Source organism: Trichomycterus rosablanca, chromosome 19 (genome assembly GCF_030014385.1).
Source record: "Trichomycterus rosablanca isolate fTriRos1 chromosome 19, fTriRos1.hap1, whole genome shotgun sequence".
Taxonomy (NCBI): domain Eukaryota; kingdom Metazoa; phylum Chordata; class Actinopteri; order Siluriformes; family Trichomycteridae; genus Trichomycterus; species Trichomycterus rosablanca.
The window spans coordinates 6,168,301-6,180,601 of NC_086006.1; the positions used below are offsets into that span (position 1 = coordinate 6,168,301).

Sequence of the window (12,301 nt, forward strand, 5' to 3'; positions counted from 1 at the left end):
TAAGTCTTTAATGTCAAAAAGTCATGGACAATTTTGTATCTCAAATTCACCTCGCTTGCATTTCTGTGGGAGGAAAGCGAAGCTCCCGGAGGAAACCTACACAGACACGGGGAAAACATGCAAACTTCACACAGAAAGGACCCGGACCACTCCACCTAGGAATCGAACCCAGGACCTTCTTGCTGTGAGGAGACAGTGCTACCCACTTAGCCACCAACATGTACACTATATAACAGCAGGTAAGTGAAGATAAAGAGGCTAACCCAACAAGATAATGTATAGAAACACATCCAAATTTGCAATACCTGTCTGAGGTGGGTCTCTCCTGAGGTGTGTCATCCGCGCTGCCAAGGATCCTTTTTCTGGCTTCTGCATATTCAGCTTCTCTCTGAGCTAAGGACTTCACTTGCGGTGAGGGCCGGTTCTGCGCTTTAGATGGCCCCAAGGAACCATTGCTGGTGGGTCGCTTTAAAATGCGGATTTGTGGAGGGGGCGCTGCTGGAAGTGAGTCATCCTGAATCACGATAGCTGTCTTTAATGGTAATCTACCTGAACTCCCACTCGAAAGTCTAAAAAAAAAAATGCAACACTTGTTTAGGATTGGAGGGAGCAAGATGAGCAGAGATTAGACTGAAAGTCTCATAACACTAACCTCTTTTTTTGACTGATCTGTAGCTTCTCCTCTAACCGTCTCTCCATTTCCTGTAATAAGAAATCCAAGCTTGAAAAAAAATGCCTTCTTGCTGCTTTTAGCATTTACTAAATTTAGGAATCAGAGTACTCTTTCAAAACATTAAGGATAGTATTCCCCTGCACAAGGAGTCTCTGTGCACCAGTGTCAAGTGTCTCGGTTTCACAAAGTTATTTATACATGCTTGGTGCAGCAGCTAAATTAAAAGCAGGAATGAATTGCAGTTCAGAGGTTTAGCTGCTTAACAAGTAGCCACCAGCCAGCAACTTTATGCTCAACAACTAAAATGTTAGGATAGTACAGTGAATATATTTTAGCATCATTGTATTAAAGTTATGAAATAAAGTAGTATGACATTTACATTTGTGCATTTAAATGATGCTTATTTATCCTAGTCAACTTACAGTTAATAGAACACAAATAATAAAGGGTTGTATTAAGAGAGCCTTGCTCAAGGATCCACCAGTGACAACTGGATGGTGGAGGGGCAACCAGCAACCTTTCCGTTACTAGCCCAGTACAAAAATCCACTGTGTTCGTATTTTAATAGCATATTTCGTTTAGCATTATTTTAATAATGTGCACAATCCATCTCAAATTACCTTTACTTATTTATTAGGATATTTAATGTCATGTTTCATGTTGACGACAGAAACGGCAGTTACTCATTACACAAGATTCATCAATTAACAAGTTTAACGTCAAACACAGTCATGGACATTTCTGTATGTCCAATTCACCTCACTTACATGTCTTTGGACTGTGGGAGGATGCAAACTCCACACAGAAAGGACCCGGACCACCCCATCTGGGGATCGAACCCAGGACTTTCTTGCTGTGAGGCGACAGTGCTATCAGTTCTTTCATGTTGCTTGTTGTATTCCATTTTGTACAGTATTTAGTCGCATTACACATCCAAACAAATGCAGATTCTGGTTTGATTAATGAAGATTAAGAAGACTTGACAGTTTGCAGTTGCAAATCTGAAATTGTACTGAACACAGTGACAATACATTATAAATAGTATGATAAAAAAAACCTAAATGATTACAAGGAAATATAATAATTGTGACAGATTTAACCACCTCGTCTTGCCACATTAGATTACCAAAAACGTGGTTTGGATACTAAGACAAAGTCAGTAAGTGATTAATTATTAGAATCGGCTGGTGATCAAAACTTCAAAACTTTAAAACTTTAAAATCTGAATAATTTGTAGACGATGGAAATAATGGGACTGAGATGTGTAAACCTATTATTCATTATTAAGGAGGTTTGTAGCTGCTGACTGATCCATCAGATCAACAATGAAGAACTTTTCATTCAAAACAACTAAGTAATAATTCAAAAATATCCGCGATATACTCTCCAATTCATTTAAATTACAAGTACTTCTTTCTAGACAACATACTGCGTACACTACAGCAAAAAAGTAACTACAAATCTAGTAATAAATTAATTTGGCATAGTATTTAGTACGGTAGAAGATGGTTTATATCACTGGCTGTATAAACAAGTCGCTAAGCGAACTAGCATCAGTAATGGCCACACTGACACCAGGTCTGCCACTCAGCTAAACTTGGTTCAGGAATAAACTCAAATAAAAACTCGATATTTGTTAAGTAAAACAAAGTTACACTCAACAATTCGATATAAGACACTATTAATAATTTCGTGCTAACTAGCTACCCAAGTAGCAAGTATTTTCTTAGTCAAATCACCACACTGTTTCGAGCTAACTAGCTAGCACGTCTAAACGCAGCTACAATAATTAAAGCCTTTGTTTACACTGTACGAACAACTAATCCTTCTAACTAAATATCATCCACATTCACACTGTTCACCTACACACCGGTTTAAACAGCAACCAGCACCACACATGATATTATTTTTACCGCGGCCTACTTCACTCCTCTCCCCAACTTCACACTGCGCTGCTAAGTGGAAGAAGTGCCGCTAATCCACGCTCAGCTGTGGGAGTCTCATACACAAACAGCGCTGCTACCATTCACACGTATTTACCCCACTGTCCGCGGCTTCCTCCCAGCTCTCGGCGACCTCCTCATCCTCCATATTCCACTCTGTTAGCTGCTCACTATCTTTAGGGGGTTCCCTCTGCCGTCCTACATGCGCATGTCTGGCTCTTGTTCTAGCTTCAGTAGACGGGTTTAGTCCCGGGTGAATATCAGCGTGCTGTGTGGTATCAGCACCTACCGACCTGGAGCCATAAAGCGCTGGTTTAGTTCTAGGTTTAGTCCTTATTCGACTGTATTTCCACATTACAGCGACTTACATTACAGTAACAGTACAGTCTGAGCAATCGAGGGTTAAGGGCTTTGCTCATGGGCCCAACAGGAGCAACCTGGCAGTGGTGGGGCTTGAACCAACGACCTTCAGAATACTAGTCCAGGACTTTAACCACTAGGCTACAGCTTGCCCCTGCTCTGGAGCTTAGCCTGGTTACAACTAATGTGGAATTAACATGTTTCTTCCCTTTAGGTGAATCTTAAGCCCCTTTCACGTTTTTACGCTGACTGGAGTAATGACCAGTAATTTAGTAATAAACTGTATTCTTTGGAATTGAGAAGTGGGAACTCATGATTTACATAATTTACGAGCTTCACCATGCCTAGTAAAATGCCTTTGTTTGTCATATATACATATACAGTTGTACAGTCCAACAAAATATTTTTTTTGCATATTCCAGCTTGTTTGGAAGCTGGGGTCAGAGCGCGGGGTCAGCCATTGTACAGCACCCCTGGAGCATAGATGGTTAAGGGTCTTGCTCAAGGGCTCAACAGTGGCTGCATGGCAGAGCTGGGATTTGAACTCTCAACCTTTCTGTTGATAGCCCCAAGCCCTACCCACTAGGCTACCACTGTCTATGCCTTCACTGAAACTTGTCATACATTTGGTCTGTCCAGGCACCTTGGATGTATTTATTGCCCACATGTAACCAATTTCTGAGAATGTATGTTGCAAGGCCATAATTGCAATCTACGTATAATGGGACACACACCACTCCCCCCATTCAAATTCGCTTAAAATTCCCCCCCAATATATTGATGTAAAAATTATGAATAAACATATTTCACTCACTAGCTTCGTGCAATGTTAATATGTAAATAATCAGTTGTTCTGGAATGGCAGGACCCCCCCAATTCAGGTAGATTTGGTTGATAACAATGTTCAGTTTATGGCTAAAAAACATGTTGTTTGTAAATTTAAAGTGGATCCATTTACTGAAAGTAAATGAAAAAAAACCCCAACAAACTAGTTTAGTGTTTTGGTAAATGATATTTAATATATAACTGTAGGTCTGTGTACATTACAATTATTTTAAAAATGCCATAAAAGGAGGTCCCAGGAAGTACAATTATCATCCTGAAAGACAATTTATCATATAACCAGTGTTATTTAGCTGCTTTAAGTGTTGATTTACTCCTAACACAGACAAACTTTTGATCTTGTCAAACAATATCTCACTGGAAGAGTTGATTGATTACGTAAGCTTTGGTAAAGTAAGAATGACCTTTGAGACAGCACTATCTACACTACTGCTAGCACACCAGCTACTAATAATGGTTACTTTATACACAGGAGAGGTTTTCTAACAGCACTGTGACATAACAGCAAGGTCAGTAAAATGTTCATTTCTTAAAAATCTGGATTTAATAGCAGAATTGTAATTGTAAAGGTAATAATAAGCATCTTAATCTGAACGTATTTTGTACAGTTGGGGTGAAGTAAGATGTTGTCCTTCATTTCCTGGTTTGTACCAAGTTTACCTACTTGGCTAACACCGGACATCAGTCCTTTGGAATGTATTTTACAAGGTGAGTGGTCATTAATTACATTCACATTTATTATTATAAAGTCAGGGATTTACAGTGTGTATTTTGTCTTCAGTACTATATCTATAATTGATCATGTGTTGCTGTGTCACTGACTTTGATGTTTGATGGCTTTAATGACAGGAATTGTAGGTGCTTGTGGGATTTATGTGCTTTGTAACCTTTTAAGAGTTCACTTATTCATCGAAACACAAAGGTAAGGATCTTTACCTTACTATGATGTATGTTGTGCAGCAAACAAAATCTAAGCTGTGTTTTTTCTTGAATATAACCACCAGTTTTGGCATACGATTTGGCCATGACTATGTTGACACCTGTCTATAAGCTTGTTGGACACCCCGGTCCATAGACGGTCAGTTTATATATCCCAAAATAATAGTGGTTTTGTCCATTGTGTCCTTTTGTAAATACGTTTTGTCGACTTCAGCACTTATTTAAGAACACATAATACTAGGGACAACAGCAGTTTGTGTTACTGATGAATGATGAATACTCAAATACCCATCTTTCAAGGTCTGGAGGAGAGCATGGTCTAATATGTCTTTCTAATGAAGAGTTTTAAAAATGCATATGCTGGTTTCCCAGTCTTAACACTTCTCCTCTTGTTTTTTTTTTAAGTACTGCAGACAGCAAAGATGAACCTAAGAATAAGACTGGTCGTATTGGTGGTCTCACAGAAAGACTTCAGTTCTGGATCCTGACAGCTACCTTTGGCTTTGTGGGTTCTCGAGTTGCATCACTAGTGGTGCTTGAGTTTATTCTTAGAGCAATTTCATCACGGTTTCAATCACCATCAGTAAGATCAAGTGAATTCATTATTTTCTATATATACTGATCTGCTGCAAATCCCAGTACCTCATTATTTACTCTGGCCTTTGGTTATCTTTGGTTTGTTTCAGGACCAGCAGAGTGATTCTTTACTACAGCTGTTAGTCCAGTGCCAGTTTTCTTTGGGCTGTGCATTCAACTGTGGTCTTCATTTTCTCCATGAGGGGGCGCCACAGGCCTGGCTAAGTCTCCTCCTGGCTGCAGCATTGAGCTGGTTCTTGGCCAGCCAGTGTTCCAGATTGTGGAATCACGTAATGGTGATGTACCCAATACACAGCACCCAGCGCTACTGTGGTGTCTGTATTAGCCTTCTGACCCATGGCACCTCCATTGTACCCTTTCTTTGCAGCGCCTTAATTCTAACATTTAGTGTGGCTGGCTTTGCTGCCATATCAAGCATCAATCAGCATTTCCTTTCAACTTCTGAGGCCTTAAGGTTCTGGACACCACTCACAATCTGCTACACTCTTCTGATTGTCTACATGCATGGTGAGCATTTATGGAATGGCATTTACTTATTATTTATACATGTATTACTTATACCAGGGCAGTTGTAGCCTAGCGGTTAAGGTACTGGACTAGTAATCAAAAGGTCACTGGTTCAAACCCCACCACTGTCAGGCTGTCACTGTTGGGCCCTTGAACAAAACTCTTAACTCTCAATGCTTAGACTGTATACTGTCACTATACTGTAAGTTGCTTTGGATAAAAGTGTCTGCTAAATGCCGAAAATGTAAATTCTCAACTTCCCTTGCTACACAGATGCAAACAAATCTAGTCACTATTTTCTGTCCATCCCCAAATCAAAAACAAAAATTTATGAAATGTATTACATATGCCAGAGATAGACTTATGTCACTGATTTTTAGGGAATACAGAATGCCACTCATCCCTCAAACCGAACAGCACTAATTCTGCTCTGTTGGGACTTCCTGCCATAGATGGTCATGGTATTTTCAGGTTCTAGGCTTGTAATTTCTGGACCATAGGTTAAATGTTTTTCTGCCCAACTTTACTCCTGATGAAGCTGTTGTGTGCTGGAATGTCTCCTGAATTACGGAAAAGATTAACAGCATGTATCATAACCTGTGGTTTTTGAAAGAATATTAAACACAAATTACTCTGTTTTAGAGGAGCAGAACCGACAGTCCAGTGGCCAGGCTCTTCTGAACGCAGTGATAGTGCGCCTGGGTGGCCTACTAGTGTTAATGCTCACTGTGGGTAGATGGGCAGATGTGCTTCACATTCTGGTGTGCTTTATTGGAGAAGCGACATGTCTATTGCCAGCTTATGACCTACTGAGTGGCATATCAAAGGTAAGCAGAAATAACCTCACTCTTGATCATTCTAGTTTTATACATAACATTTTATTTACATATTGTATTTACACAGCCTCTATATGTATCTGAATAAAGTTATATTAATTCATAAATATTTCTGTCCCCTTTCATATGTATCCGTGCAGGATGTTGCAGACGTTTCCAGGGATTATGTGACAAATAGAAACCAGAGAAGACAACAAAAAACAGACAAAAATGATTGAGCCTGGAAAAGCCACCCATTTGTATAACTGAATAAGTTATGCTAATAGATTCTATGGTTAAAATGGCCTCTCTGTTTACCCTGATAGCACACTGATTAGGACATCTGTATTGTCTAAATCATTCATATTAACAATATTCAAACTGTGGGGCAGGCCCCCATTGGGGAACTTGTACTTTTGCAATGATTTTTAACTAAAATGTATAGGCATTGTATTATTCAAGTATCATTGTATTATTTATATATAAAAAATACATTAAAAGGCTGATTTTTACATTTAACAGAAAACAGTAGGGTTTTGCATGGATCTTTATTGACTAAATATATACATATAACTATATAAAACTGATTAAACTCAAGCTGAAATATATCCCCTTTCAATTCATACAAACTTTTTACTTCCTTGCATGACAGCCTCCAAGCACATGGCAATGTACTGCACGCTTGACTGTGGACAGGGTCATCCCAGTTTTGGCTTCTAAATGGCAAACCTGTTTTTGGTAGTTCTTGGATTACATTTGACTACACAGACTAGTATCATCATACAGTTTGTGTTGTCTTCCTGACCTTGGCAGGGAAAGAAAATAAGCTCTGACAAATACGCATGCATTCCAATTTTTCACTCACAGAAGAACAGTTGTTTAACCCCATGAACTCTGTAAACAGTTGGTTTATGAAATAATCTTTGTCTTATCATGCAGGGAAATAAAGTGATGTTGCAGTTCGTCATGAGCAGCAAGACAAAGAGTGGATTCAGACCCCTTGACTTTTTGCACACGTGTTGAGGACTGAAATTAGAATGTATTTATCTGCCATTTTCTGAATCCTGTGTTTATGCAAACTAGAATCGGCGAGTCTCGTCAATTCCCCTTGAAAGAGGAACATTTTAATATATTTTTATTTCCCCTCTGAAATACTGTATTTTATAAATACTTATACATAATGTTGGATGTAAATTATATTGCCAATGTATACTGACATTATTTTTAGTTACTGATACTTGCAAGAAGCACAACCATGTAGCTTAAATCATCATTAGAATTGGTAAGCAGTTAGAGGAGATTGTAATATTTAAAATAAAGATTGTTTACTCCAGGGCTTCAGTGTATAATATGAATAAAAAAGATGTATTAAACACAAGCTCAGATCCTGTATTAATATGCTTTAAGGGGTAATTAAAAAATAAAACACTTAGTGTAGAGCACTATTAGCTCGTCTTTTTTTGTAAACACAAAATGGCCGCTGTTGTGTGGATTAATTGTTTTCTTGTGGGTTCAAGTTCAAAATGGCGTCATTTCAGAGAACACATTACACTAGCTATTTGGATTTGTGCCTGTTTAGATTTTTTATTAAGAGACTGTCATTAAACAAATAAGTGTTAGTTATTAAGATATACAGGAGTCCTTGTAAGAATTTGTACGTTATTCTTGTTCTTACGACCTCCTATTTTCAGCAGTTATAGTATATGTAAACGTTAAAAAATTTAATGCTCTTAATATTTTATAATTCAATATGTGCCATTTCGTCTAGAATGCGTTAATAGAGAATAAATGATAATAGATATATGTATAATAAATGATAGAAGAGACAATGTAATAAAGAGTCCAATAATCCAGGCACACATTTGACTGGAGTTGAGTTAACAAAAAAAACAGCTGCATTTCCGTGTATTTCCGTCCCCAAAACTGTTTTAAAAGAGTATTGCTTTATTTTTATTCCTTCACGGTGGTTTGTAGATCCATATAATCCTCAGTAAAATCCTGTAATGGCGTTGTTTGCCAAATGTGTAGTTGTGCATATTTCACATCCAGTCACCCTCTCCTCTCTAAACTCGGTCTCTAAACTGCACTGCAGAACAGTAATCGCTCTTTGTCAAACCCCACAGTGGGCGTGATCTACGCATGCGCCATTCATTCACTGCGGTCCTGGATTTGCCGCATGTTGACGCATGCGTGATTCAAATCTCAGCATTTAAGTCGTTAACAGAGATTCGTGTAGTCTGTTCACAATTATATTAAGTACTGTACCTTTCAGTATTTGTGTGACTTATTTTATTAATTTGCCGGCAAAACATCCAGATAAACAAAAACAAAAATATTCTGAAAACATAATAATAACTACTGGGTTCTACTTTCTTTCAGTCAACACAAATTATTTACCTCACTCACGGTTTGCCTTTCTTGTTTATAGGCTTATCTTAATGTGTGGAAGCTATTTTACAATCAAAAAACCTTTTATTAATTAATTTATTTATTTATTTTGCTCCTCTGTTTTCTCCTATTATTTAATTAAGTTTCTACTGTTTCATTTGTTGACCTAGTAGCATGTTGCATGTCACTCTATTATTGTTGTTGTTATTGTTGTTAATATATATTTTCAATGCTTGATTACTTTATATTTTAGCACAGGTTGACCAACATGATTACAGTGTAAAACCAACAGCAGAAAAAAATATTGCAAAAAAATATATTTTTTATTATTAAACCTTATAATTTACAGTAACACAATGTTTTAGATTGCTGTCCATGTTAAAACAATTGTGTTCTATCTGCAAAAATGTGTTCTGTCCTCACAGTGTAGAAAGAATTTTCATCATTATTTGCTTTGCTTGCTGGAATGTGATAAATCTCTGCAGCTATTTTTTCATGTCAAAGCATACTCTTTAAATGCATGTTAAAGTCTGTACTGGATTGGCTTTCCAGTCTTCCTGTAGGTGTTTAAAATGCAATCACTCTGGATGGACAACCTTGTCAAAACCTTGTTTTTCCACTGGTTATAGCAAAGTAAACTACAGTACAAAGATTACTATTATTTGTTTACATGTACTAACATTTAGAGTAGTTAGTCTTCCAGATACCGAAGCTCATACTAAACATCTACTAGGCATCTACCAGAGTTTTATTATTATTTTAGTATTGTTATCCCACAATGACTATGTAATCAGTTCAGCTTAAAGCCTGTATTTATTTTTATAATAAGAACAGTCTTTGTTAGCAAACATGGTTACTATTGTACAACAAATCATTTTATTCAGTGAAAACCATGGTAATGTCATAGTCAACTTTGACAGTTGTCACAATTAACAATGGCATTACCATGGTTTTACTGAAACTGGTTACTGGTTAAACTGTAGTGTACAATTATTGTTACCACGAAGTGTCATATTCCCTGTTCATAATAATTTATTTATATGGCATATTACTTAGGTGGCTGTTGTTACATTATGTTATACAGCCAATGACATTATATACAAGGAGCAAATGAGGCAATGCTGGTTGCAGTATAGAGTTGTTTTGTGGCTAAAACTTCAACGAAAAGTGGTTCTTGTTGGATGCAAGTACCTGCTTTGTTTCTACTATCTACACTTGTCCAAAGAGGGTTCCATCATTGTCCTTTAAATGATAAACAGTTTTATCTTTTAGAGATTTCTATTAAAATGTTTTCATAAAGAATTGTTTGCAGAAAAATAGACAAATTTGATTTTGGTTAAAACAAACTGCTTGTTTTTACAGCCTATTCTTAGAAGAAAAGCGTCCTAAAGGTTTGTTTGGCTGGTAAACAGTTCTGTTTATTTATTTTCAGCTACTGCTTTAGCCTGATCAGGGGTTCCAATTGATCTGGATCCTTTGCTGTGAACATGCAGGGTTGAAATATGCCCTTTACACTCAGATACACCTGGGAGTAACTAAACTGTCTGCTTAAATACGCTGTGAGGACATAGAGCAAAACAAAACAAACAACAACCTGAATTTTCCACACTTTAAAAATACATGATATAAGTTTAGAATGAAGAAAAATCCACTGCACAGCAACACTGGGTTCTTATCACGGCTGTGAAGCATGGTAAATGGAATATTGTGATTTGGGACACTTTGCTGCCTAAAGTGCTTAAAACAGATAAAGCAAAACATTTTAAATTAGGGATTGTTACATGAGTGTCAGTGTAGCAATCTGTCACTTACAGTTTAATTAGAACTAAATAATGCAACTAGACAATATTGCACACAAGTAAAGTAAGAACAAAATGGTTTTAAAACAATAAAAAAATGTGGTATTGAGTCCAGACCTGTGGTATACAAAAATACAATAGAAGTATAAAATTATTCTTTTTGTGCAAGTCTGATCAGCAGCTATTTAAAACATGCTGCTCAAAAACACTCAAAATATGAAGTAAAACTAGTAAAATGAATTAGTACCTATTTTAAGCCTGAAGTGTAGTAACATTACAATTGGTGTTCAGAGCGTAAATTCATTTTCAGGGTTGCAAGGGGTCCGACACCATCCATAAATACACATCTGACAAGGTGCCAATCTATTGCACGTTCTTACTTACAGTCAGGGACATTTATTTATTTATTTATTAGGATTTTAACATCATGTTTTACACACTTTGGTTACATTCATGACAGGACAGGTAGTTACTCATCAGTTCACAAGTTTAATGTCAAACACAATCAGGGCGGCACGGTGGCTAAGTGGGTAGCACTGTCGCCTCACAGCAAGAAGGTCCTGGGTTCGAGCCCCAGGTTGGGTGGTCCGGGTCCTTTCTGTGTGGTGTTTGCATGTTCTCCCCGTGTCTGCGTGGGGGTGCTCCGGTTTCCTCCCACAGTCCAAAAACATGCAAGTGAGGTGAATTGGAGACACTAAATTGTCCAAGACTGTGTTCGAAATAACTTGAGAGGTGATGAACCTTGTGTAACTACCGTTCCTGTCAAGAATGTAACCAAAGTGTAAAACATGATGTTAAAATCCTAATAAACAAACAAACCTGACTGCATGTCTTTGGACTGTGGGAGGAAACCTGGGTTTCCCGGAGGAAACCCACACAGACATGGGGAGAACATGCAAACTCCACACAGAAAGGACCTGGACCGCTCCACCTGGGGATCGAACCCAGGTCCTTCTTTCTGTGAGGCGACTTTCTGTGCCTCCAGCACCCCAGTCAGGGACAATTTAGAGCAATCATTCCTACTTTTGGATGTTTTGGCGAGGTAGGAGACAGTCCAATCACCCAGAGGAAACCCACACAGACACGGGAGGAACCCTCTGCTGCACCTGCTCTACCAACTGAACCAAATTACATATGTTTGTCTATTATTTAGTCACTTTATACGACATTGACGAGAAAATAGTGTTAAGAAAGGGTTCACACACTTTTTTTGCAGCAATCTGGTCAGCAATCTGCAAGCATTTTTTATCTCGAGCTAACAGCAAAGCAACACACACACACACACACGCACGCACACACACACACACACACACACACACACGCTTGCTCGGCTCTTCAGTAGTAGTATAGAAGCGCAGAGGGAAACGCTTGCAGACAGTCAGATCCTTCCAGCATCTCCTGCGAACCCAAACACACTCAGTCTGATCGGACTTATGA

The 12,301-nt window shown here is 38.0% G+C and overlaps 2 protein-coding genes across 3 annotated transcripts in view; one reads left to right on the plus strand and one right to left on the minus strand.

Annotated features, from left to right (window-relative positions):
- szrd1 (SUZ RNA binding domain containing 1) overlaps positions 1–2,805 on the minus strand; it is a 10,908-nt gene extending 8,103 nt beyond the window's left edge. For both annotated transcript variants that reach the window (XM_063014954.1, XM_063014953.1), the window contains exons 1-3: positions 2,714–2,805; positions 653–702; positions 306–569 (exon numbers count right to left, since the gene is read on the minus strand). In XM_063014954.1, the coding sequence (XP_062871024.1) occupies positions 306–569; positions 653–702; positions 2,714–2,764 (365 nt within the window). In that variant the 5' untranslated portion in view covers positions 2,765–2,805. The remainder of the gene's footprint in view (positions 1–305; positions 570–652; positions 703–2,713) is intronic.
- Positions 2,806–4,224: 1,419 nt separating this feature from the next.
- On the plus strand, positions 4,225–7,203 carry tmem82 (transmembrane protein 82). The gene is made up of 7 exons (XM_063015894.1): positions 4,225–4,328; positions 4,428–4,527; positions 4,669–4,741; positions 5,164–5,341; positions 5,445–5,862; positions 6,505–6,689; positions 6,839–7,203. Exons 2-7 carry the CDS (start codon positions 4,443–4,445, stop codon positions 6,914–6,916), a joined length of 1,017 nt encoding a protein of 338 aa, XP_062871964.1. The 5' UTR covers positions 4,225–4,328; positions 4,428–4,442; the 3' UTR covers positions 6,917–7,203.
- Positions 7,204–12,301: the final 5,098 nt, after the last annotated feature.